The 26,036-nt window shown below is 38.3% G+C and overlaps 1 protein-coding gene across 1 annotated transcript in view; it reads left to right on the forward strand.

The window, feature by feature from the left end:
• Nucleotides 1-26,036, forward strand: part of MED13L (mediator complex subunit 13L) — a 408,072-nt gene that overhangs the window by 335,905 nt on the left and 46,131 nt on the right. Inside the window, exons 9-17 of the mRNA XM_034790893.1 lie at nucleotides 483-587; nucleotides 3,525-4,253; nucleotides 5,690-5,912; nucleotides 7,563-7,668; nucleotides 8,145-8,269; nucleotides 10,333-10,432; nucleotides 13,246-13,466; nucleotides 20,847-21,052; nucleotides 24,579-25,525. Coding sequence (XP_034646784.1) covers nucleotides 483-587; nucleotides 3,525-4,253; nucleotides 5,690-5,912; nucleotides 7,563-7,668; nucleotides 8,145-8,269; nucleotides 10,333-10,432; nucleotides 13,246-13,466; nucleotides 20,847-21,052; nucleotides 24,579-25,525 — 2,762 coding nt within the window. The remainder of the gene's footprint in view (nucleotides 1-482; nucleotides 588-3,524; nucleotides 4,254-5,689; nucleotides 5,913-7,562; nucleotides 7,669-8,144; nucleotides 8,270-10,332; nucleotides 10,433-13,245; nucleotides 13,467-20,846; nucleotides 21,053-24,578; nucleotides 25,526-26,036) is intronic.

Raw genomic sequence — 26,036 nt, forward strand, 5'->3', positions numbered from 1 at the left:
GGAAGGATATATTTGTATTTGGCAGGATGTAATTCAAACTGCAACGTGCATGGTGGAGCATTGCTATTAGTGAACTAGCTTTTCATTTCTGGAGGTTTAAAATATCTCACGATGGGATGACGTTTAGATGTTCCAACAAGTTTTACCTCTGTTATTTCCATGTAATTTCCTCATTGGCCAATTCAACAACATTTCCGAATGCAATTTTAATTGTTACATGTATTGCCTGCCCTGTGACTTTTTTGCTCATACTCCAGATATAGGCTACATGATACCCTTTCATGGATCAAGAAGTAAATTTTCATATTTGGCTGAGGTAAAGACTGTTATGTGCAAAATTCTGAGGCATAGGTGAAGGGATTGGGTGTGGCATAGATATGTTTGAGGAATACACAAATGTCAACAAGATCTCCAGTTTATTAATAAAATGACATTCTGTATGAGGTGATAATTTCCATAATATTTATTTTTATTCCCGTTAGGAGGAGTCAGATTACTACTTCAAATCTGGAGGAAGAAGTCCCAAGCAACACTGTTTCTTGGGATTTTGTGGATCCGGTCCAAAGAGTCAGTTGTTCTTGTTCCAGGTAGGTAGCAAAGAGAAGAATTATTGTGTCAGGTTGAATGAGGCTTGCAAAGTTGATGCACAATATAAAATTATTTTCAGAGTCACTACACAACAAGCAGGCATGCTTATAGAAAATAAAAGGGAAGATCATCAGCTGGTGGAAATCAGTCTAGTTCCATCAATTTACACCAGCTGAGGATCTGGCCTGCTATCTTCTAATGATATGCAGGGAAGTGACAGGAATGTAATTTATTCTTGTCACCACTGTACGGTGCCTGAGTTGTTTTATTCTAACTCAGCTGTATCTGTTTAATAAATTCAGTTGATGTTTTTAAAATTAGGGTTTGTCTTATTTTCTAGAGCTTTTTTCCTGTGTAAACTATTATATTTAAATATTAAAAATCTAAGAAATTATTAAATGATTGCTCAGATTTACAGTATTTAGTGTCTTCTACTGTCTAGCTGTTTTGCAGAATTTAAAAACAGATGAAATATTAGAAGTAATTACAAAAACAGTACTTAGCAAATCTGTTTTAAAACTTGACATAAATAATATACTTTAATTAAAGTAAACTTGTGATGGAAGAAAACTTATGGAGCAAAATATATTTCAGGATTTTGTTTGGAAGCGATTTAGTTTGACTCAAGTAAAAATGAACATGTCTAAAGTTTAAAAAGTTCCATGCATCTCAGAACATGACTATAGAGCAGTGCTTCCAATAGAATGGGTGAGGACATACAAGGACTTGCAGTATTATAACTTTTTGCAAAGTTCCATACAGTCTGCATAAAGTCTTAATTCAAAAATGCATATGAGATGGTTCCTACATATGCCCACAATCTTTTTAAACTATGCTGTGTTAAATTTAAGAGAGCAAGATCTAACACTGGCAATCCTGTAACTTTCAGATAGAACATCATTGACTCCTCCATTTTGCAGCATCGAAAGATGTGGAGGAGAGAGGAGAGAGCATATATGAATTTAGACACCTAACTTATCTTCAGATTTTCTTTCTTCCAAGTTACTGCTTTTAACATTTAGTGGAGTTGTTGCCATCATCATGGAAAGTGCGCTGTGCAATGCTGTCTCTTTGCTTTTTAGGTGGAATTCCATAGTCCACCACATTTTTGAGTGATAAGGTTATCATAAACAAAATAATCTGTTTAAAATTACTAGTGCTGCTTATGAAACTACTGAAGTGATTAGCCCAGGAATTCAGAGCACCTGGAAACATTGTGGCAGGAAATTTTTGCACAAGTTTATATAGTTTGGAGAGAGAGTGCGGAGACTACAAATAGAATAATCTGGCTGGTACGTGGTAGTAGCGTATTGAGTATGAGGAGTTCTGTGTTTCAGTAGGAACACAGGCAGATAACCAGGATAGGTTCATTACTGATTAAAAGTTAGCTCATAGCTGTAATCTTGGGAATGGGAGAGGATCATGATGGTAAACCTTTAGAAACAAAAAGGAAAGAGCTATGTATAAAGACTCCATTGCAATGAGCAAAAATGTAAGACCATCCCTTTTGTAAATGTTGACTTGAGTAAAGTCGACCTATTAGTAAGGTTGCCTGTTTGAGTTAGTTAGAGTTGGTTTGGTTTGTCTCTATGATAACAAACATTTTGAAATGTTGCAACTCCAAGTTTGCTGGTCTGTAAATGCAATTGTGTAATCTCTGTGGAATATGATTTGTACTTCATTGCCTACTAGCATTCTTCTAGTAATGGAGAATAATTGTGCCCTCTTATCTCAGGATTTTTTTTGCAGTATGTTTGTAATCTTTTGTGGTCTTTTAATCTTTTAATTAAATATAATATCTATAGAGATATTTACATTTTTGGATGAATTTCCTGAACTTTAGTTCCCATGAAAGCTGTCAGGTCATAGTACAGACTAGATCCATGTGCAGTGTGGGCAAGTACTCTGCAAGTTTGCGTGCACAACTAATCCAGTGCATTTCCATCCTAATTTTCAATGTTCATAATGCCCCAGCCTTGAACTTCTTCCAAGGTGAGATAGTCAGTTGTACCAAATGTTTATAATAATTTTGTGATGAAGTATGTACTAGAGCCAGCCAGAAATCATCAGCCTCTTCACCCTTTATTTTAAATTTGATTTGAATCTGCTTTAACCAAAGTGTCCAGCAAGGAAAAGCTGGTGCATTAACCCACTGTACTACCTACCAACCGTGTAACTCTATTATCAGAAGGGTTATCATGGAATGCAGAGGAAGCTATCACAAGGTCTTCACAGACTGTCTCCGAGATAATGAAAACACCATTTAATGGCTACAACATCTAGGATATTGAATTTCTTTCCTGTGCTTCCAATTTTAAAAGATATTGGATTGCTGTTGCACAAGATGTCTTAGAATTTAAAGTCACTATCAATATGAAAATTCATAGTTTTTTGGGGGCGGGGGTTGGACTGTGTAAAATATTCAGCAATTGATGAGTATGGCACAACCACCTCTTATTTGGCATGAGTTGTGTGCCTCCTCACTCTCCCGGTCTGGAGGAAAAATGGCATGAAAGCAACCTGCTGTGCATTGCATCTGTGAGCACAGCTAAAGCACACAATATGGTATCATTTCCAACACATGCTCAAGATATACAGGAAGAGTAGTGTTGCTTCAGTATTGTTATGAAGAAAAACAGCTCTTCAGTGGTGAAAACAATAATACTTGGTATTTCTATATTATCTTCCACCTGAGAATTTTAAACAAACATTAATTCTTTCTCCTAAAATACTGCATGTGTGAGATAGGTGTCATTATCCCCATTTTGCAGACAGGGGAACTGAAGCAGAGAGAGGATAAGTAACCCTTCCAAGATCACTTAGTTTGCAGCAAGGCAGGAATAGAATTAAGACTTCTTGGCTCTGTGATTTTGTTCTACATCAGATCATGTATCCTCACAATCCACACGGTAACTTGTTTCTAACTCCTGTTTCAGGCACAAGCTTTTCAAACAGCGCTGTGCTGTTGGCCCCAGCCGTCCCCCAACGATATCACAACCAGGGTTCAGTGTCGGATCATCATCCTCTTCTTCCTTGCCACCACCTGCCTCTTCTAAGCACAAAACAACAGAAAGACAGGAAAAAGGAGAGAAACTGCAAAAAAGGCCTATGATGCCATTTCACCATCGGCCCTCTGTTACTGAAGAGCTATGCATGGAACAGGACACATCAGGGCAGAAGCTGGGGTTGGTAGGGATGGAGCCCTCTTTGGAAGTCACTAACTCCAGGAAATATGAGAAGCAGCTATCCATACCCTCTAGAAACCCAAGCAAACAAATTAATCTGAATCCCATGGATTCACCCCATTCCCCCACCTCCCCTCTGCCTCCCACACTTAGCCCCCAGCCAAGAGGTCAGGAAGCAGAAAATTTGGACCCACCTTCAGTTGCTGTGAACCCAGCACTCTATGGTAATGGGTTAGAGCTCCAACCATTGCCCAGTCTAGATGATAGGACAGTTCTTGTTGGACAGAGGCTGCCTCTGATGACAGAGGTCAGTGAGACAGCTTTATATTGTGGGATCATTCAAAACAATGAGTCATCAGATAAGTGGCAGAGCTATGTTCTCCCAGCAAGTGATGATCCAGAGTTCAAGCCGCCAGAGCTCGGGTGTGAGAGATATGATGCCAAGATGGAGGTAAACTCAGACTGCACTGCACTGAAAAGGTAAATACAATCTTGAGTGACCATTGTCTTTATTAAATTACAATCAGAAGGCCAAATTCTACACTCAGTTACAGCCATGCAGTTCCATTAGATATGAAAGCTTTTGGGATTGCATCGGTGTAAACAACAGCAGAAATGTAGTCGAGAGACTAACGATGTGGCAAAGATCTTACATGGTAGGAAAATACCTGTAAATATACATTTTAAATGTCAATTCCTCACTTATTTGTCATGTTCATTAAACCTGCACAACAAATATAAGAAATCAATATGTAGCATCAGTGACTCCTTCAGTTGGCACTAGCATTAAAAATATAGATAGAAATGTGGAAATTTAGTATGCTTTGTCTCTCATTTGTGTTTTTTGTGTTGGGCTGTGTAAGAGACATAATAGATTTTAAAACCTACATTAATGCAACTGTGGCAGAATTAAGATGACCTCTTACCTCTTGTATTTAGTGTGTGTGTGTGTGGGGGGGGGGGGGGTTATTGTTGCTGTTCAAGATTGCAACCTTAAAGTTGCATTATTGGTGGGGTTTAACAAGAAAAAGAAAGAAAACCCCCGTTTGTAGCACTGGGAAATTGTGGCTTGTCTAGCTCTGTAAGTTATAAAACCTCACTACTCCATATACTATATTCATAAAATCTAGTCACTGCACAACACTTAAGTAATGAAATCAGTATTGTCACAAAGTACTTGATCTTGCATCACTGAAGTCAATGGGAGCGTTACCATTGATTTTAATGTGAATAGCATCAGGACCTAAAACACTAACAGATTTTTTTTCCCATATATGCATAAGAGAAAATATGTAATCACTTAGATTTTACTTTAAAAAAAGTAAATTTAACAAATGACTTTCTCAGTGAAAAATATGTGATGCATATATAGTTTTGTCTTCAACAAAAGTTGATTTTTTTTTTAAATGGGAAAAGTATCTTTTCCCCCACTCACCTAACCTAAGTCTAAATGGAATTTGCACAAACTTAAAATAAAACAAAAAAACACATTTTGGTTTGGACTATGTAAGTGGTAGCCCAAAGGATAATTCAAGTGTTAAGTTTATAAAAAATATCATTAGAGAGGAGTTTTTAAGTTACTTCAAACTTAACTCTAGTAGTCATTACTGAAAATGATATGACAGACTGAAATGTTACGTGTGCTTCAGGGAATTTTGATTTATCTATTTTCTGCCTACAAGATTCATTCTCTCATTGGCCCAACATTGAAGTTGACAATACAGTGAGCAGCTGTTTAACATTAGTGGAAGAAAATGCATGTTCCAATGGACAAAAAAAATGTATTTCAGCCAGACAGAGAGAGGAGTAGTACTGACTGTACTTGTGTGAGAAAAATCTATGAATCTGCAGTGCTGTTATTTTTGGCTTGTATGGAATATTTGTTTTTCATAATGGCTTTTTTCCCCCTCCCACAGACTCTTAGCACAACCCAACAAGCGGTTTAAAATTTTAGAAGACAACAAACCAGTGCAGACACTGAACTATCTTGACCCCTTGCCTCTAATACAGCAGCCTGGAGAAGGCCTGGGAGATGTTAGTGATCCTTATACTTTTGAAGATGGTGACATAAAATACAGTTTCACTGGCAATAAAAAATGCAAACTGGGGACTGAGAAAGATCCTCTGAAAAAGAATAAGGTACCATATCAGACCAGGGACATGTTGTTGTTGTTGTTGTTGCATTTATTATATTATAATAGCACCCTCGGTGCTGTACAAACATAAGAAGACACAATGCCTTCCCCAAAGAATGCACTAACAGGATATATCTTTGAGCACAAATTCAGTTCATACCTGCCTATTCATAGAGAAATATATTGTATCAGTGTGACATGTCCAAGTTAGTAGTTACTGGCTTAATCCCTTAGATCCCATTTAAACTACGAAGATATGTTTCATACTTGCATACCTTTGTTTTGGCCATCAGCAGAACCCAGAGTCAAACTAAGGAATAAAATATTTCATTATGTTATATTTCTGTAGTTCCAATTTATAGAGAAGAAGGAATTGGCTGCATTTTTTTTAGGTTCTTATCTGCAACAATTGACATATTCAGCTCACAACAGAGCACATCTCTCTAGCCTGAATTCATCTTTCTTGCCTTGAGTATGACTCATTCAGTCTTCTACTGCATGGCTTAGTAACATCAATGCTTTGTTGGTTTTGACATCTCCTCATGTCCCTCCACATAAGAGAGATCCATTCGATCACCATTCTGGGCCATCTGCTTTTACACCTTTAGGATATTTCTCCTTCCCAGTGCCTCTGACTCCCTGTAGTGCTATCTCATTGTTTGGCAGTTCACTTCAGTTATTTGTTTCGCTAGGTAATTCCTCCACTGTAGTTCATATTTGGGAGGTGTATGTTCTCAACAAATTAAGCAGACTGCTTATCTATTTTGACTACTCAAATAAACTGATGTATGTAGATGGGAGCCTTTGTAAATGATGGAATATCATTTCATGTTATTCTTGATATGTAAGATAAATTATGAATGTCCGTGTTCTCTTTTTCTCCTTTCAAAGATTTTTTTGTGCTTATCAAGGTGAAGTCCTGATAGCACTAAGTAAGGTTGGGAATATAAAAGACAGTTATGGGGCAAGCTTTCTCTTTTACCTCTCATGCTTCAGTCATGGCTTGCAGCATGCCTGTTGTTCCAATTCTTGAACCACCCATGCCATATCGTGCAGTGGATTTGTGATTTGGCCATTGGCACTAGGATGAGACCAACAAGCTCCTTTTACCTCAGAATCAAAGTCAGGATTGTACGGAAGTTTCCAGAGGAGGAGATGTATCTTGTTAGTTAACAAGCCCAGATATGGACAAAGATCTCTAAAGTGTTTGTACAGCATGCCTGTGAGAAACTTTTATAAATATGATAAGGTCCTTCGGGAGCACAGCTTTAAATTTCAGAGAACTTCTCTCTGCCAAACTGAACAAAATAAATTTTGCAAAAAGTAAAATTTAATAATATCATGTTGACATTTTTGGAAGTTCATTGTGAGCGGCAAGGGTCTGAATTAATGTTTGAAAGTAAATTAAATGGTAATTAGCAGCTGAGCAGTCTAACTAGCTTGTGTTAGGTATGAAGAAGGGCAGTATTGATCTTGCTTTAAAACATTTTGTTGGAGTTTGCTGCTGCTTGGCTAATAATAAAAATAGAAAGCAGCAGTGGACTGGAAGTCTCACGTTTCATCCATTCTTTCTAATTTTTACTTTTGCCTTTGTTTCCCACACTTTTTGCATTTAAATGATAAATTTTTCTATGTGACTGAATTCTTTGTGTAGTCAGAAGATGGAATAGGTACCAAGGAGATCCCCACAACAGGTCATTCCACACCGGTGCCTGATGGGAAAGATGCCATGTCTATTTTCAGTTCTGCTCCTAAAGCTGGTGAGTACAAGCTTGTGTGATCACTCTGTTAAAAAGAAAAGCTTCTTTTTTACCTAACAGATTAAATCTCAGATCAGAATTCTATTCTGAAAGTTTTCATGTAACATGAAAAATATACCTGGCTATCTATTATGAGACAAACAAAAGAATAAAAACCAGCTAAAGAGTTAATATAATTTCATATTTAGTTTGGGTATTTTTCTGTTCATTTTACAGTAACACCAAACATTTTGGAATTTAGTAAAGTTGATTAGCATCTAATTTTATTATTTTATGGTTGACCTTCAGCATTTGACCGGAAATTTTAGTTGAAACACTAGAAGGCTATTTCTGAGATACATTTCAAAACATGAGAACTGGTTTGTAGTGATTCTTGCCTGTTTTTGAAATTATGAGTGATGACAAAGACAGTGGTTTTATGTCTTTCACATGCTGTCTCCTATTTCTTAAGCCTTTATTTCCATTGTTTTCCACAGATACCCGGCAGGATTGTGCTGCAGGCCGAGTTGGCTCTAGCAGCCTCACACAGGTGACAGATCTGGCTCCATCACTTCATGATTTAGATAATATCTTTGATAATTCTGATGAAGATGAGCTTGGCGTAAGTCTGTACAGAGTTACACTGAGTAGCTTCTAGACAGGACTTCAGCAACCAAGGAATGATGCTGTTGGAAGCCAGGGAGGGAGCAATCATTGCATGGGTTTGAGAGAGATATCAGGTAGACAGATCTACATTTATGACCAGGTAGAGTTGAGAGCAACTGGAGAAGCTGTTTAAGGATCTCCACTGGGGAGGGGAAAAGTCAGTGCGTGAAATTCTGGGACATATGGGAGGATCACACGGATAGCAGTACAGCAAATTTTCTCAAAGTGCCAGAATCACAGATGCTGTCCATGTGCTGCTGGGGGGGGGAAGGCCGCTGTTAGTCACAGTATTATTATTTGGTGTATGCAATCCGGTCAAGCCAAGCCAAGCCACATCATTCTTATCAATGATGTTCAAGGCACAAAGACCTCCAGGAAATTGAGTCATTTGTCATAACTTGTGGCTGCTCGCAATGGCATGGTGGACTGTCTCTAAAACGCACTGAAATTCGTCTGCAACACAAATTCAGTATTTTGCTCGAGAAGATTTTTTTTTTAATCTGTCAGTCACAGTCATTACAGAGACAGATTACCAAAAATCTTCTCAAGCAAAATACTCTAGTTGGACTGAGTATATCTAGTTTAGGAGACTCTTTAGCCTGGCATTAAAGGTTTGTGTTTGTAAGTTTTAAAGGAGATCTTGGTTTCCTTTGTAAATATCAGCTGAGAATCTAGTCCTCTGTCTTGTTTGAGAAGCTACCCAAAGGAGAAAATACAATCAATCACAATATATTTCAATAGTTCCCCAAAACAAGACTTTTTCCATTCTTTGTGCAAAAGTGAAGTGGTTATAAGAAGAAGTAGTTCACCATGTACATTATATTGTTATAGTAGATAAAAGAAAAGGCAGCACTATACCAATTACTGGGAAAGTCAAGGTTCCAAAAAAGGCAAAGCTTAGAATAAACACCAATTACTGCTTTAAAGCTTAATCAAATCCATTTATAATGACACAGAAGCTGATCCTGAAGTGACTGGAGGTAGATGAGGTAGTTTAAAAGGCCCATGCCCCCTTTCTGAAGGTCTTTTCAAATAGCACAAATTATTTACCACCTCCTTTTCTCATTTCACCCCTTTACTTCACCCATAAAGGACATAGTTGAGAATGCAGATAAAAATTATTGCTCTCTTTCCTGGCTGTTGGCATGCCTTTTCTGCCATGTCACATTGGCATTTTCAGAAACATTGCTTACAGAGATGTAAGTGTGTGCTGTACAGAGATAAAATAGCAGCAGTCTTCAAAAGCCATGCAAACTTTTGAAGTTAAAGGATCAGCTTCCTCAAATATTTAAAGCTTTGTTTCAGGCCCAGTTGGATATGAAAAGCTAGAGAATGGGTCCTTTACATTTATTTTAGTTGCTGTCTGCCACGTTTCTGCCAGAGGTTGCGAAGTGAAGTTAACTTTAATGAGTGCTGAGTTGCACTCATTTGTGTTACAGAATTACATGGGCTCACGCCCACTACACTTTTGCTACAGTAGCTGCTAAGCAAATCAATTCTAGAAGGCTATGCTGTCAAACATCATCCAATATTTATGCCATCTTCCTTAAAATTACACTGTTGGGTGATGTTGATGTAACATTTTACCTGCCTTAATATTGCTATATGTTGAGCAGTGTCCAATGTGTGTCACTGTCGAATGCACAGTATTCTGTGCTCTGCTGCAACAGAGACAGCACAAGATAACTAGAGGACTTCATTCCCAGTGCTTTTATTTTCCCTTATAGTAATCCAAATATGGATGCAAATAGAAAAGCATTGTTAATTTCAAGTTGAGTGTATGATTGTATTTTTAGTATATGTTAAAGGCACCTAGAATCTATCTACTAAAGTTGAAAGAAAGGATTAAATAAAGTCAAATTGCTGAAAAAAATAAGTAGACGGTTTAAAAAAAGACAATGAAAAGCCCTTAAGATTGCCTTATTAAGACTAGGTGATTTTCTGAATGTTTAAAATAACTAATTAATTTTAATGTTTTTTATTCTGATTTTAATATATCATGTAAATACCTGTGTTTAGGCTGTATCACCAGCTCTGCGGTCATCAAAAATGCCTCCAGCAGGAGCTGAGGAACGCCCTCTGGGGAAGGATGGAAGAACAGCAGTACCTTATCCACCAAGTAAGAGAGTGACCGCAGCTTTGTTCATAGCTGAAGTATCCCCATAACTACCATCTCCCCATTTCTATAAGAAGTTTGTAATATTGGTTCTTCTTCGAGTGATTGCTCAGGTGTATTCCACCTGAGCAACACATCTCGAAGAACGCCAGTTACGGAACAGGTAACTGTCCTTTTCAGGTTAAGACCCAATACGTTCCAGTTCTTCTGTAAGTACTACAGGCTAATATTAAACCAGGGCAATGAATTGCCCATAAGAAAATCTTTGTGTAAGTATTTCTAAAATTGGTCTACAGAGCTCTGAGATGTCATTTATTTGATAGTTCTGCCTTTGGTTGTAAGGATTAAAGGAAGTTGTTATATATCTTCCTTTAGAAGTCATCCCTATATTCTCAATTAATATTTACACTCAGTTAGTAGCTGCACCATTAGCAAATCATTCATATATATTTATATGTTTGCAGTGTTGTGATAGCCATATTGGTCCCAGAATATTAGAGCGATAAGGTGATATCTTTTAGTGGACCAGTGCTTGTTGGCGAAAGAGACAAGTTTTCGGGCTTACACAGAGATCTTCTTTAGACTGGTCTTCAATAGACATTTAGAATAGGGGAAATGCTGCTTGTGCAGCTCAGGCCAGAATACCTTTCTACTGTTTGTTTAGAGCTGGATATTACATGTGAAATCAATGGGAGGAATTGACTATTGGCACTTGATATACTGAAAATGTAATATGGACAATAAAATCAGAATAGCTTTTTCATAAGGATTGTGCCAGCAACTACAGGAAATTGTAGTTTTCACTGCTGTGAGGTCTAATGATGTTTTTGTGCTTCATTCGTGTAAATGGCATTCTTTTTTGTGTGTGTGCATGAAGTGGGACGGAATAATTTTCGTGTGATACTAACAAACCAGATTGTGAACTACAAATTACTTGTCTTAAAAGAGAAAAAAATTGTCTGACTGAGTGTGGCTACTTTAAGAGGAATCAAATTCCATTGCAAATCATTCTTTAATGCCTTCTCATTAACTTCAGCTGGTAATGAGAACAAATTGAGAGGAAAAACCACAGTGTCATAGGGATGAGTCAGAGAGTTTTATGGACCCATAAAAGCAGTGCTGATTTACTCAAATGTAGAAGTATGAAGTATACAGAGATTGGATTTTGACAGCTTTAGTAGGACCATAGCCTTCTAAAATATGCAAAGCTTTCTCAAGCGTGACACATATGAAAATGAGTAATGCTTGACAGCCAGTTGCTGTAGTTTTTCTTTTTAATTAAACATTTTGGGATTTTTTTAATGTATCTGCACTGCAGAATTTTGCAAAGTGGAACTAAAAGATATAAGAAATTAAATGGATACACTGTACCCCTTGTGCTTTCCCCTCTTAATCCGCTCTCTGTTTCCCTGTGACACTAGCTAGTGATGCATGACAACATCTGTGAGGAACTGAAATGCCTGATACATCATAGCAAAGCCCTGCTGACTAAATGTCATTCTAGCACCACTGCTCACCAAATGATGCTAGAGCACTCCTCTCTGCTTCCATTACTTGAAAAGCAGAGAGATCAGCTGATCCAAATCACACCCATGGAAAGATTTCAATACTTAGTAGCAATTTTAAATCAAACATAACTGTCATCTTTGGACTGCACAAAATGTATAATAGCTATGGAGTACAAATTTAAAGAATATATCCTGTCAGATAGGTCTGGAGATTTGTAGTGCTTTACTGGACAGAAAAAGGCCTGGAAATGAAATGAAGCATTTAGTCTGTCAGAAACACTGGTTCAGTATATGGGTTTTGTGTAGGGGAAGGTGATATGGGAATTTATTATTATATGATCTCAGTATTTTTAACAATGAATTCATCAGATTGCAGCATTACGTCAAAAGGATATCTGAGCCACTTAAAATTAAAAAAGCAGTACGTTCTGAATTTTATGAAAAATAAATCCGTTACGGCAGGAAATGGAAAGAAGGGGTTGGGGAAAAGTGTAATAGTTTACAGTGATTTCCATTTGGGTTTATACAATATATTTCACTTTATTAAGCATTTCAGTATTTTTTCTCACTTAAAATTAATGGGAAATATAGGATGAATTATTACACTGTGTTAATTTATTTAGAGATAATTAAATCCTATATGATTTTTCCTGCCTTGGTGGCTGTGGTGCAAAATGCATATTGCAGCATCCTCTGGGACTTGCCTGTTATTTTTTTAGATGCCTTGAGGCAGAATTTCTAATCAAGATGTTCCAAGATGGCACTAGCAATAGTCTCAGATCTGTTTTCATTGGATTATGACAACATGGACCAAAATGGGTTTACATACTGTTAGTCAGTGCAAAAGTTTTTCGCACTCCATCAGAAGTTTAGCCAGTTCTGATTTTAGGATTTCGTGTCGTGAAATACTAAAAAGGAAAGAAAAATATTCTGGATCCCACTTAGTTATTAACAGTAACTATGGTCAAATCCCCAATACTGTTCTTTAATCTATTTTCTTAAAGCTTTCTTTATTATTATCACAGCATATTTGAATATTGAACATCCTCAAATGTATGTGTTTCAATTGAACAATAAACTTGAAAAGTGTCCATAGGACTCTGTACTCTGTATAAATTATATTAATGGAGTTAGTCTAGATTTACGCTGGTGTGGAAGCAGGGGAGGATCTGCAGTCTGTTTGCTTGATTTTAACAAATCAAAAAAGCCAGTGCTGAGTTGGAGTCCTTCTCTTTATGGGGTCTCATTGAAGAGTTATGCAGAATTTATTTTGTAATGGTTAACAGTAGGTTATTTTGTGATGCTTAGCTGTGGCAGATCTGCAAAGGATGTTCCCAACACCCCCTTCCTTGGAGCAACATCCTGCCTTTTCCCCAGTGATGAACTATAAAGATGGAATAAGTTCAGAGACTGTGACAGCATTGGGGATGATGGAAAGTCCTATGGTCAACATGGTTCCCACACAGCTCACAGAATTTAAAATGGAGGTGGAAGATGGATTAGGGAGCCCTAAACCTGAAGAAATCAAGGTAATACGCCAAAGATACTATTAGTGTTACTTCATCTGTGTAAGATTTTTTCTAAAATAAAACGCTTACAAATAGGGTGCCATAGAGTTGCCTGGAAAATTGCTTGCCCAATTTTGAACTAGATTCATATAAAGCAGAGGTCCCAAAACTTTTGACACACACCCCCCATTCTCCTCTCCCTCTGAGCTGAGGCCAGGATTGGTGATGTGGCTTGGGGGGCAGTGGGCAGGAAGGGGGCTGAGACTAGGGCCACGTCTGGGGCCAGGAGCGGAGCTGAGGCTGGGGATGGGGGCGGAGCCGCAGCCGGGCTGTGGTAGGGGCTGGCAGCTGGGGCCACGGCCAGGTGTGACTCCGCTCCCGACCTTGCCCCCAGCCTGGGCCCCGGGCCGGGACCAGAGCCACAGCCAGCAGCTGCGGCTGGGGGCTGGGACCAGGGCCACGCTGCGGCTGGGAGTGGGACTGGAGCAGAGCTGGGGGCGGGGATGGGCTGGGTGGGACACTTTGGGGACCTCTGATATAAAGGGATTGGTAATCCTTCAGTGGAAACAATTCCTTTTTTATTGGACAAGTTTGCAGTTGTTTAATGTGAGCAGACAAATTGCACAAAAATAGATGTAATAGTTACATATTGACTTTAATGTTTTTGAGGCACTCTTCTCAAAATCAGAACCTATGATAGCTGTTTGTTGTCTGTGTGAAATGAGTTTTGTTTCAGGCTAATCCTTAGTGGACATCTGTCCACACTACAGAAAACTCCATTGTGGTTGCCACTGATTGGTACCTGCTTGTTTGCCATAGGTTTTCTGTAGCACCCATCACTTTTGTAGAGTTTATGCACTGAAACTTGGCTAGCAGTCTCAAAAGAGAAAGCCAGGATGGAATTGGCTAATTCCATTCCTAGCCCCGCAAAGGTTGTCCCTATTGGTAAGGGTTAAGAATCACTGGTCTGCTAGTTTGTGGGGAAAACTTGTTCTGCTGCTCCCTATGTTGTATTTTTTTCATAGTTACATAGTATTTAAAGCCAGAAGAGACCATCTAGTTTGAACTCTTGAATAACACAGGCCATAGAATTTCACTATTACCTCTTGACGGAGCCCAATAACTTGTGTTTGACTAAAGAATACTGTCCAAAAAGGCATCATCCAGTCTTGATCTGAAGACCTCAAGAGATGGAGAATTCACCATTTCCAGTGGTTAATCACTGTCACTGTTAAAAATTGTGCCTTCTCATTTGAATTTGTCTGGCTTTAACTTCCAGTCTCTGGTTCTTGTTATGCCTTTCTCTGCTAGCTTAAAGAGCTTGGTATTCTTCACCCCATAAAGGTACTTCTGCACAGTGATCAAGTCACCTCTTACTCTTCTTTGCGATAAACTGAACAGATTGAGCTCCGTCAGTCCACTGTAAAGCACTCCAGCCCTCAAATAATCTTTTTAAAATGTGGCACCAGAACTGGAGTGTTCCAATATCAATCTTGCAAGGCTATCTACAGAGGTAAAACCTCCTCTTTATACATACAAGGATTATTAGTCTGGTTTGGCACAGCATCACACTGGGAGCTCATGTTGAATTGTTTGTCCACTATGACTCTTAAATTTTATTTCAGAATCACTGCTTTCCAGGAAACAATCCCCTATCTGAAGGTCTGGCCTGTATTCTTTGTTCCTTGATGCATGACCTTGTATTTGGCTACATTAAAATGCATTTGTTTGAACAGTCCCCAGGTGATCCAATTTGCTCCATATGACTTCCCTTTCCTCATCATTATCTACCACTCTGGCAATGTTTGTGTCATCTCGAAATTTTATTAACAGTGGATTTATATTTACTTGCACATCACTGATAGAAATATTTGTGATGGACAAGAAGTGACTATGTATTAATCTATTAATACTATTATGTAATAATGGTATGGCTGTTGTAAGTGACCTTGTCAGTAAAGAAAAGTTGTTGTATAGCTATGATGGGTTAGTAGAATTTCTTGTATGATTGTATTGATCTAACTTAATAGGGGGCTGTGAGAGGAGCAAACAGTAAAGTGGCAGAATGGCTTCCCAGATAAGAATATCCAAGCACACTCTTGAAAGACAGTAGGGCAAGCTGTTACCTTCAAGGACCCTGGCTCCATTGAGTTGCAAATCTTGTTTTGCCAGATTTGGGAGTTAACTGATGAAAGGGCTGCAAACAGTTAAAAAGTGACTTGATTTCTGCAAAGGAGAGTAAGTTGACAGGTGCTGTCCAAGAAGTTGTCAGTGGGCATTGACAGGGAGGGGGGTCTGCAGAAGAGTCTGTAGACCTACCAGCGTCCGCACGTGGAAAATGGTTATATGCATATCTGGCTCTGCCAGGTGTTTAACCTTTTTCCACATGGGGACTTTGCCTTAAGGAGGCAGGTTGGTCACTGCTTACCCTGTCATTGCTCCCAGAGAAGAGAAGAGACCTGCAGATATTGGGTATAAATCAGATCTGCTGAAATCACAGTTAGTACCAGGGGACTACAATCCAGGGCCCAGTTTGAAAGTGGGAGAGTTGCATGTTTCCACCTGGAGACAGGTGACAGCTAAAGACCTGAGATAGGAGTGGAAAGCACTCAACAAGAGCAGGAGAGGTCAGAGGTGCAGTTGATCTGGGAACTGTGACAATATTGAGTAGCGTATTTGTTTTTGGCTAAATAGAGGGCTTCAGTCTCCAGGGTTATTAATTCCCTGTCTTTCACTAGCAGTAAATTCATACTAGAGAGGATCCTAAGTTAATTAAGGACATTCTAAAAAAACCCCTGCTGCTGCATAATTTATTTATTTGAAGAAATTCAGACAATTTCCATAACAAAATAACTGTGATAGATAAATTACCTGTTTATTGAACATACCCTCCCCCAATAACATCAGCAAAATTGTGTAAAAGAAAACCCAGCAGAATTACTTGGCAACTGTTGCTAGAATAAGATAAGATAAAAATGGGCAGTCTGTCTCTGAGAGTTGCTCCCCGTTGCCCAGTCACAATTGCATGAACTTTTTGCAGAGTACATAATGTAGGTCCAGTCCCAGTTCTAGAAAGTACTTAAGTATTTGGTCCTGCCATGCGGGTAGGGGACTGGACTTGATGACCTCTCGAGGTCCCTTCCAGTCCTAGAATCTATGAATCTATATGCTTAAGTCTCAGAGAAGACAGTGGGACTTAAGAACATGCTTAAAGTTAAGCAAATGCTTACTGCTTTATTGAACAGAAATGGATGTAAGCACATACTTAACTGCTTTCCTTTATGGCCAGGGATGGTGCTTCTCAGTAAAATCAGCCATTTACCTTAAACAGGTAAAGTTTATTTGCTTTTTAACCTAGTTTACAGGCTTTCAACCATATTGAATTTAATTCCACTCTCAAAGAAGTGTATAAGAGTAGCAGTCTTTTTTTCTTTCCCTTTTTCCAGTCTGAAGACCAAAATTGTAATTGAGGGAACAACCTGGTAAGAATTTTACAAAAGAGATAGAGGGATGCCCAGTCTCAGGGAAAAAAGGAGAAAGCAAAAATAGGACCACTATTTACTCAGAGCTAAGATGGCCTCTCACATTGGGGAAAAAAATTGCACTGATGCTACCACTAGTTGAGCTGTCTTGATAGTAGCACCAGCAGGAGCCATACTGCAGGCTCCAATGGGTTCTGGAGACGTTGCCCCATGCCAATTAAAGATCAGCTTCTAACATTAGGTTTAATTGCTATGGTGATAAAAACCTTGGAAACCCCTGCAGTTTTGTCTACACTAGGACTCCCACTGGTGCTCTCCCCAGGGCAACTAAAATAGTGGATTTTTTTAAATTTCCTAATGAAAAAATTATCTTAGACGGTAAACCCATGAACTCTCTAGGGAACTGATCTCCAGGTAGCCACACCTTTTACCATTGGCAATCCTTCTGACATTCCCAGGGGTCACTTCCCCTTCTGTTCCTAAACAGCATTAATTACCAACAGGCAATAGCAAGGAGAAGGGAAAAATAGTATGCCCGGCTTTGTACATAATCCCTACTTTCAGAGAACCCTTAATAGACTGTAAAATGCCAAAGAAACGTGCCCTTGGCCTAATCTAAACACATGCTTTTGGGGAGTGAATTGCTCTTTCCAGCGTACAGTATCACTTTACCTGACTTAATGGGGAAAACAAATACTACCCCTAACCTGATGGGACTTGTTGCTCTCACACTGTGGGTATAATAAAAAAAAGGCATGTTTGTACTAGGTGTCCATGTTCTACTAATGTATAATTATACAGTTCCCAATCTCTCTTGCTCTCTTTTCTATCAGTTTTAGCAGCATTTTAGAAACTGAAAAGACATGTATTTCAGTATACTGGTTATTAATTAGGTGTGCTGCATACAAATAACGAAAAAGCTATTTCTTCCAGTTGTCACAGACCTTATTTGTTTTTAACTCCACTTCAAATATTTTCCTGTATGTCAAAACAAAATTAGTTAATCTTTGGACAGGAAGGAAATCTGGGTCAAGATCATAGTTTAATGAGCTAAAAGAGAGATTAGAAAAAAATATATATGTTAGGGACTCATTCATACTGAAAAAAGAAGAACAGGAGTACTTGTGGCACCTTAGAGACAAATTTGTTAGTCTCTAAGGTGCCACAAGTACTCCTGTTCTTCTTTTTGCGGATACAGACTAACACGGCTGCTACTCTGAAACCATTCATACTGAAGATATTTTAGAGATCTCTAACAAAGATGTAAAGAGTATTGAAACATATATATATATATATATTTAATTGTGCATAGAGTTCTGCATTTGAGCAGCTGCTGCTCCTACACATTAATAGGAATCTAGCACCTAACCCTACTGTAACTCATTTTTACAAAAATGCAAGTAGGTTTCTTGTGCTGATTATTGAGTGCCAAAGGTAGGAATCCTGTTATGCTTCATCTTCTGACACTTTAAGGAAGCACTGGGAAGGGAAGCAAAAGGACACAGAGAAATCTATGGCTGGCAGAGTTAAGGAAAGTAAGTAGAACTGTGTTAAATACATGAGGTACACAGAAAATCTTAACAATAGTAGTGGTCCATTACTAGATGGAAATGGTAGAATTATCAATAATCAGAGAAAAGCAGAAGTGTTCAATAAATACTTCTGTTCTGTATTGGGGGGGAAATGGTTGATGTACTCGTATCATAAAATGATAATAATTCCACTTGTATGTCAGGAGGATGTTAAACAATAGCTGCTAAAGTTAGACGGTTTAAAATCAGCAGGTCCGGATAACTTGCATCCAAGAGTTTTAACAGAGAAGGCAGAAGAGCTTATTGATTTTCAATAAGTCTTGGAACATTGGAGAAGTTCCAGAAGACAGGAAGAATGCTAATGCTATGCCAATATTTAAAAGGGTAAAGAGGCTGGCCCAAGTAATTATAGGCCTGTCAGTCTAACATTGATCCGGGCAAGATAATGGAGTGTGTGATATGGGATTTGATTAATAAAGAATTAATTGAGGGTAATATAATTAGTGCCAGTCAATGTGGGTTTATGGAAAATAGATCCCTTGAAACTAACTTGATATCTTTTTTGGGGGTGAATTAAAAATTTGATAAAGATAATAATGTTGGTATAGTATATCTAGATTTCTGTTGAGCATTTTACTTGGTGCTACATGACATTTTGATTAAAAAATTATAACAAAATAAAATTAACATGACACATGTTAAATGGATTGAAAGTTGGCTAACTGATAGGTCTCAAAATGTTGTTAATGGGGAATCATCATCAAGCGGGTGTGTTTCTAGTGGGGTCCTGCATGAAATAGTTCTTGGCTTTACATCATATAATATTTTTTTCAATGGAAGAAAACATAAAATCATAACTGATAAAGTCTGAAGATGATACAAAAGTTGGGGGAGTTATAAACAATGAAGAGGACAAGGCCAGTCAATCAAGTAAATACAGAGCAATCTGGATCACTTGGTAAGCTGGGCACAAGCAAACACTATGCCTTTTAATATGGCTATATGTAAAAGTATACACATAGGAACAAAGAATGTAGGCCATACTTATAGGATGGAGGAATCTATCCTGGGAAGCAATAACTCCGAAAAAGATTTGGGGATTGTGGTGGATAATCAGCTGAACTTGAACTCCCAGTGCAATGCTATGGCCAGACAGCTAATGTGACCCTTGGATGCATAACAGTGGAATATTGAGTTAGGAGGAGGAGGAATGTTATTTTACACTCTGTATTTGGCACTGATGCAGCTGCTGCTGGAATAGTCTGAACAGTTCTGGTATCCACAATTCAAGAAGGATGTTAATAAACTGAAGAGTGGTCAAAGAAGAGCCACGAGAATGACTGAAGGATTTGAAAACCTGCCTTATTGTGATAGATACAAAGAGCTCAGTCTATTTATCATAACACAGAGAGGGTTAAGAGATGACTTGATTACAGTCTGTAAGTATTTATATGGGGAACAAATGTTTGATAATAGCAGAGAAAGGTATAACACGATTCGATGGCTGGAAGTTGAAGCTAGACAAATTCAGACGGGAAATAAAGCAATACACTTTTAACAGTGACAGTAATTCACCATTGGAACAATTTACCAAGGGTTGTGGTGGATTCTCCATCACTGGCAAGTTTCAGATGAAGATTGGATGTTCTTTCTAAAAGATCTGCCCTAGGAATTAGTTTGGGGAAGTTTTCTGGCTTGTGTTGTACAGGACATCAGACTAGATTATCACAGTGGCCCTTCTGGCTTTGGAATCTATGAGGATGCTGGGACTGTGGTAAGACATTAAAAACTAAGTTTTCTAGAATTTCTACTATATACACTGCAGTAGTTCCCCCCCAGATGCTAGATGTTTTCCAATCACAGAGGAAGACAGACTCTGTCTCAAGAAGATCTGGAATAACTCTGGCTGAAGTCCTAGTTATTGTTCCCCTTAACCAAAACAAAAGAAAAGTGTAATGGTTGCTAGTGAGCCAAAGGTGGCTGTACTATAAATTTGGTATGGTGCCAGTGGTTAAGGGTTACTCCGTTCACCATTATTATTATTTGGATTATGATAGTGCCCAGGATGTGTTGTTCACTTTCTAACCATGTAGTATAAAGTCCTTCCCCAAAGCAATCACAATCTGCTCTAGAAGCCTTATCTTTTTACACTCATTATAATTCGGTTGTGTGTGTGTGTGTAATTTAGGTTCTGAGCCAAAGCCCCTTGTAGTCTGTGGGATCAGTTCCTAAATGTTTATAAAGTGAGTAAATATTTCATTATGAGAAAACGTGCAGTTATGTGTGCTTCAAATTAGTATAATTAGTTTTACCTGAAAAATATATTTTAATATAAAGATTGATTTTTCTATATAGCTCTAAATATTGAAATCACTTTGGTTTTACAGGATTTTTCGTATGTGCACAAAGTTCCATCATTTCAACCTTTTGTGGGCTCTTCTGTGTTTGCCCCATTGAAGATACTGCCAAGCCAGTGCCTGCTACCTCTGAAGATACCGGATGCCTGCATGTTCAGGCCTTCTTGGGCGATTCCTCCTAAAATTGAACAACTCCCCATGCCACCTGCAGCCACTTTCATCAGAGATGGCTACAAGTAAGTACAAGCATTGCAACAGACGATGACATTCATTACACCCAGATCTAGATATGTAATAAATGGACACTCAGAGTGCTGGTGATTTTTCCTCTTTTTAATCCATGTGATAAAATTAGGAGCAAGCCTAATTACGGAATTATTTTAAACCTGCTTAAACTTTCATTGCTTTATAAAGTCAGAAACATTTTTGATAGCTGGCGCAGGAATAAATGACATTTGAGTTGATCCATTTTAAATAATTATCCAGGCAAAAACATTGTAATTCAACATAAAGTAGAAATGTTAAAGAAGAAGGCTCATACAGTTAATCTCCAAGTATTAGGTTTAATGATGGATTTTAATGGTGAATGTTTAGTCATTACTTTCCCTTCTTTGCTGGAGGAAATGGTAGATGTCAAATGTGATTTGCCTTTAATTGTAAAAAGGCATATCATCTACCTTTCCCTTGAGTTTTAGTTAATACCAAAGAAGGAGGCAGACAAAAAAGTTGTATACTTGTAATGGCTGTGTGCTGTGTGAGTAGTAGAGAGAAAATATCTGCCTGTATAAAATATAAACAAAAGTAATATTTGATAGGGAAGGTACTCATGTTCATTTATACTACAAAGGAAATAGCAGGCCATTGAATGAGATGTAAACTTTAGGAGACGGTTTATAAAATTGAAATTGCATAGTGCTTTCCAGTAAAACTATGATAAATGGTAGATGGAAAGAAGTACTTACCTTCTGATTTTGATAAAACAAAAATGTGTCCTCTAATCCATCTGCAGTGCATGATTTAGAAGATCAAAATGTTAATTCTGATGTTTACTTTGAGCTGACAATGAACTCCTATCTTCAGGATTTTTAATACTTAAATTGTTCTTGGTAGTTACTCCCTTTAATTTATTCAGCTCATTGAAATATATGTATCCAAATTCTGCTAGCGTCTGTGGCTGTTTTTTGTAAAGTTCCTTTTAAAATAAAAAAAAATAAAATTAAAAAAAAGGGAAGCGGGGAGGGAGTACCTATGGACACCCAACTAGTCAGCTAAGGATCTGACCCTTCATCTCATGGAATAGAATGGATCTTGAAGTAATGGACCATTCCATCATTTACAGTGGTAGAGCTTGTATGTTTAATGTATTTGTGCCCCAAAGACATGCTCTTCAATATTCACTTTGTACCTCATTCGCAGTGGTTACATTCCCTCCTGTGCAGATGGCCAACATAAATGATTTACACCTACTGATGGTGTGACTTATGTGGTGTGTAGGCCTCTGATGTCCCTTTGTACAGGGATGAATTTCACCCCATTTTAGTTTTGTGGGGACACACAGCTCTGCTTTGGGATCCTCTTGTTTCTTCTGAACAGTTCACATAAGTTGTCAGTTTAATGTGCTCGGTGATTCCTATTCCTATATATTCTGAAATTGCTGTGCTTCTCTCCACTATAAGGTGTAGTGGCACTGTGCCCCAGCTGCAAGTTTGCCATTAAATTAAGTTAAATGAGAAATTTGCATCCCCAGCATATTTTTCAAAAGTTATCACTGTTTATGGAAGAAATCCATTGCTGCAGATCTTGAAACCTAGCAAGAATTTAAACCATTTAATACATAAAACCTCTCAAAAGCTATAATTTATATAGTAGAAGAGTCTCCTGCTGCAGTGAATGTATTTATAGAGGAAAGAAGAACAGGAGGACTTGTGGCACCTTAGAGACTAACAAATTTATTAGAGCATAAGCTTTCGTGGACTACAGCCCACTTCTTCGGATGCATAGTGGGCTGTAGTCCACGAAAGCTTATGCTCTAATAAATTTGTTAGTCTCTAAGGTGCCACAAGTCCTCCTGTTCTTCTTTTTGCGGATACAGACTAACACGGCTGCTACTCTGAAACCTTTTATAGAGGAAGTGGCTTGCATCTTTAAATCAATCCTTAAATCCTTGAAATCAGGCCTTCTCCAGCTCCAAAGGATCTTCCAATGCTCTCCAAAGAAGTGCAAAAAAGAAATTACAAACCCTCGATACCACCTAAGGAGCAAATGACTTCTCAGGTTTTCTCTAATAGTAACTGTTTCTAATAGTAACCAGGACTGAGCTAATTGTTAATTGCAGGTATTTGTTGAAAAAAATCTTTTATTTTCAATGTAATCCAGTTAGAGTGAAGATAATTACTGCATCCTGATTACTGCAGGTTTTTAGTAAAGTGGTGATTGCCAATCAAGATTTCTAGGTCACGCTTTGTCATTTGTCTAAGGTATTCACTGTGCCTCAGATTCATAACTCTTATCAACCTTTGTCCATTTTTTCCTACCTTTGACTTGGGCATGGGTCAGTTAAAGATAACAAAATGATTCTAAAGGATCAGGTCTTTACTACAGTTTCTTTTCAAGTTGCTAATGAAATGTGATCCTTAAAATAATATTCCTTTTAAAGTAACACATAAAACACACAGTAAGAACACACAAACGTAAAAAATCCATATGTTTCCGCTCCTTCATCAAGAGACTGATTGTGTTCTTATGTTTTATGTGCTGCCCTTAAGGAATACATTTCAAGAAAAATGTTTTATTAGCTCTTGGGAAGAGAAATGTTATAAAGACCTTACTTGTTTGAGCAATTATGTTGTCCTTAATATGAAGCCTAATGACAAAATTATCTGTTTCTTACTGTAATATGTCACTCCAAAGAAAAGAGAGCTCTTGTGGAAATATATGACCACATTCTGGTCCCTGAAATTTAGCAGAAAATGGCAAAACTGTTACTAATAAGGAGTGTGATGACAAATGGTGACCTAGAAATACCACCTTCAGCTCTTGTGGACCACGAGTCTGTAATAGCAAGTGTTATTTTTGTGCTGTAAGCTATATAGGGCTAGATAAAGGCTGCCTTTATTGTATGTGAAACACTTTTGTCACCTGGGTTCCACCAAGGAAACATTAAAATTTAACCAAGAAGAATCAGATAAATTACTTGTATCAAGGAGTACTGAAGTTAATTATTTACTACAGACATTTAAAAACATATAGACAGTAAAGCGAATTATTTCTAAAGGGAGTTTACATGCTGTATAACTATATGAAATTTCATGTCCCTAATTTTTACACATTGGACCGTAGATTTCTTTAGAGACAGTTGCATGGTGAACTCACTGAAATAATCCTCCCCCCCTCCTCCCCCCAGTACTGAAAATATTGAAGTCACATCAATTATTTAATTTCAGGTCATTCTAAATAAGCACCTGAAATTTCAGGTCATAACAGATTCTTAGCTTGTAATCTTTAAAACAGCATGAGGGGATGTTTTCTGTTTTGTTTTGTTTTTTCCTTTTTACTACATTCTCGGCGACTCTTAGCTATGTTTGCTGATGAGACCTTGAAAGATTAGACAGAAAGAAGAGAGACTCTTGAATATAATTATATGAGAAGAATGTCTGAAGGTGCTGTCCCTTTATTGTGGTCATTATATAGCTATTGCATGTGAGTCCTGTCTACAGTGAACCTTTTGAATATTCATCTTCTTCCTCCTGTATTTTTTTGCAGCAATGTGCCTAGTGTTGGGAGCCTCGCAGATCAAGACTATCTTCAGATGAACACTCCCCAAATGAATACACCAGTGACATTAAACAGTGCTGCCCCAGCCAGCAACAGTGGGGCAGGAGTACTGCCATCCCCAGCAACTCCCCGCTTCTCCGTCCCTACGCCACGCACACCCAGAACCCCAAGGACTCCTAGAGGTGGGGGCACTGCCAGCGGGCAAGGATCTGTAAAATATGACAGCACAGATCAAGGTTCACCAGCTTCTACCCCTTCTACAACACGACCGCTTAATTCTGTGGAGCCACCCACTGTCCAACCAATCCCAGAAGCCCACAGCCTTTATGTCACCCTGATTCTTTCAGACTCCGTGCTGAACATCTTTAAAGATCGCAACTTTGATAGCTGTTGTATATGCGCGTGTAACATGAATATTAAAGGTGCAGATGTAGGGCTGTACATCCCAGATTCATCTAATGAGGACCAGTACCGCTGCACGTGTGGATTTAGTGCAATTATGAACCGCAAACTAGGTTACAACTCTGGGCTTTTTATTGAGGATGAATTGGATATTTTTGGCAAGACCTCAGACATTGGCCAGGCTGCAGAGAGGAGGTTGATGATGTGTCAGACCACTTTACTTCCTCAGATGGGAGAGGGAGCCAGGAGGGGCCAGGAACCCCCTATGAGCCTCCTCCTCCTTCTCCAGAATCAGCACACACAGCCTTTCACCTCTCTGAGCTGCTTGGACTACATGTCCTCCAATAACCGGCAGACACTTCCCTGTATGAACTGGACTTATGACAGAGTGCAAGCAGATAGTAATGATTCCTGGATAGAGTGCTTCAATGCCCTGGAGCAAGGAAGGCAGTATGTGGATAACCCCACTGGTGGAAAAGTGGATGAAGCCCTAGTAAGAAGTGCTACTGTACACTCTTGGCCTCACAGCAATGGTATGGTTCACAGAAGAGGTTTTGGTTTTCTTTCGTTCTAAAAACTTAGTTACCTTTTCAATTTAATTTTAAACTTGCCAGTGCAAGACAGTATCATTTAAACTTTATGGGGGAAAGTGCACTCTTGAGGAACAGGAGTAAATAAGTAATTTGGAGAGCTTTCTAAAACCAAAGGCAGAATACTGGTAAATTTCCTTCTTCCTTCCAGCATGTTGTAGGACTTTTCAGTGTCACAAATTCACAGCAATTCTGTAGGTTTTTTGGTTTGGTTTGTTTTCTGGGGTGAGGGTCAAACTTTGCTCTAGCTTTCTTTGGTGAGACTGTGGGCATGTCTTTTTGGAACATAAGTATGCAATCATCAAAAGGGGACTGCTCTTTGTGAAACAATGCCAACTAGAAATAATGTAAATTTGTAAATGAAATGTAATGTGTTTATTTACAATTCTTTATGGGCTTGATTTAAAGAGCAATATTTTTTACCGTTAAGCAGCTTAACACCTTTAAACAAACT

This window comes from Trachemys scripta, chromosome 15 (assembly GCF_013100865.1).
Source record: "Trachemys scripta elegans isolate TJP31775 chromosome 15, CAS_Tse_1.0, whole genome shotgun sequence".
Classification (NCBI taxonomy): domain Eukaryota; kingdom Metazoa; phylum Chordata; order Testudines; family Emydidae; genus Trachemys; species Trachemys scripta.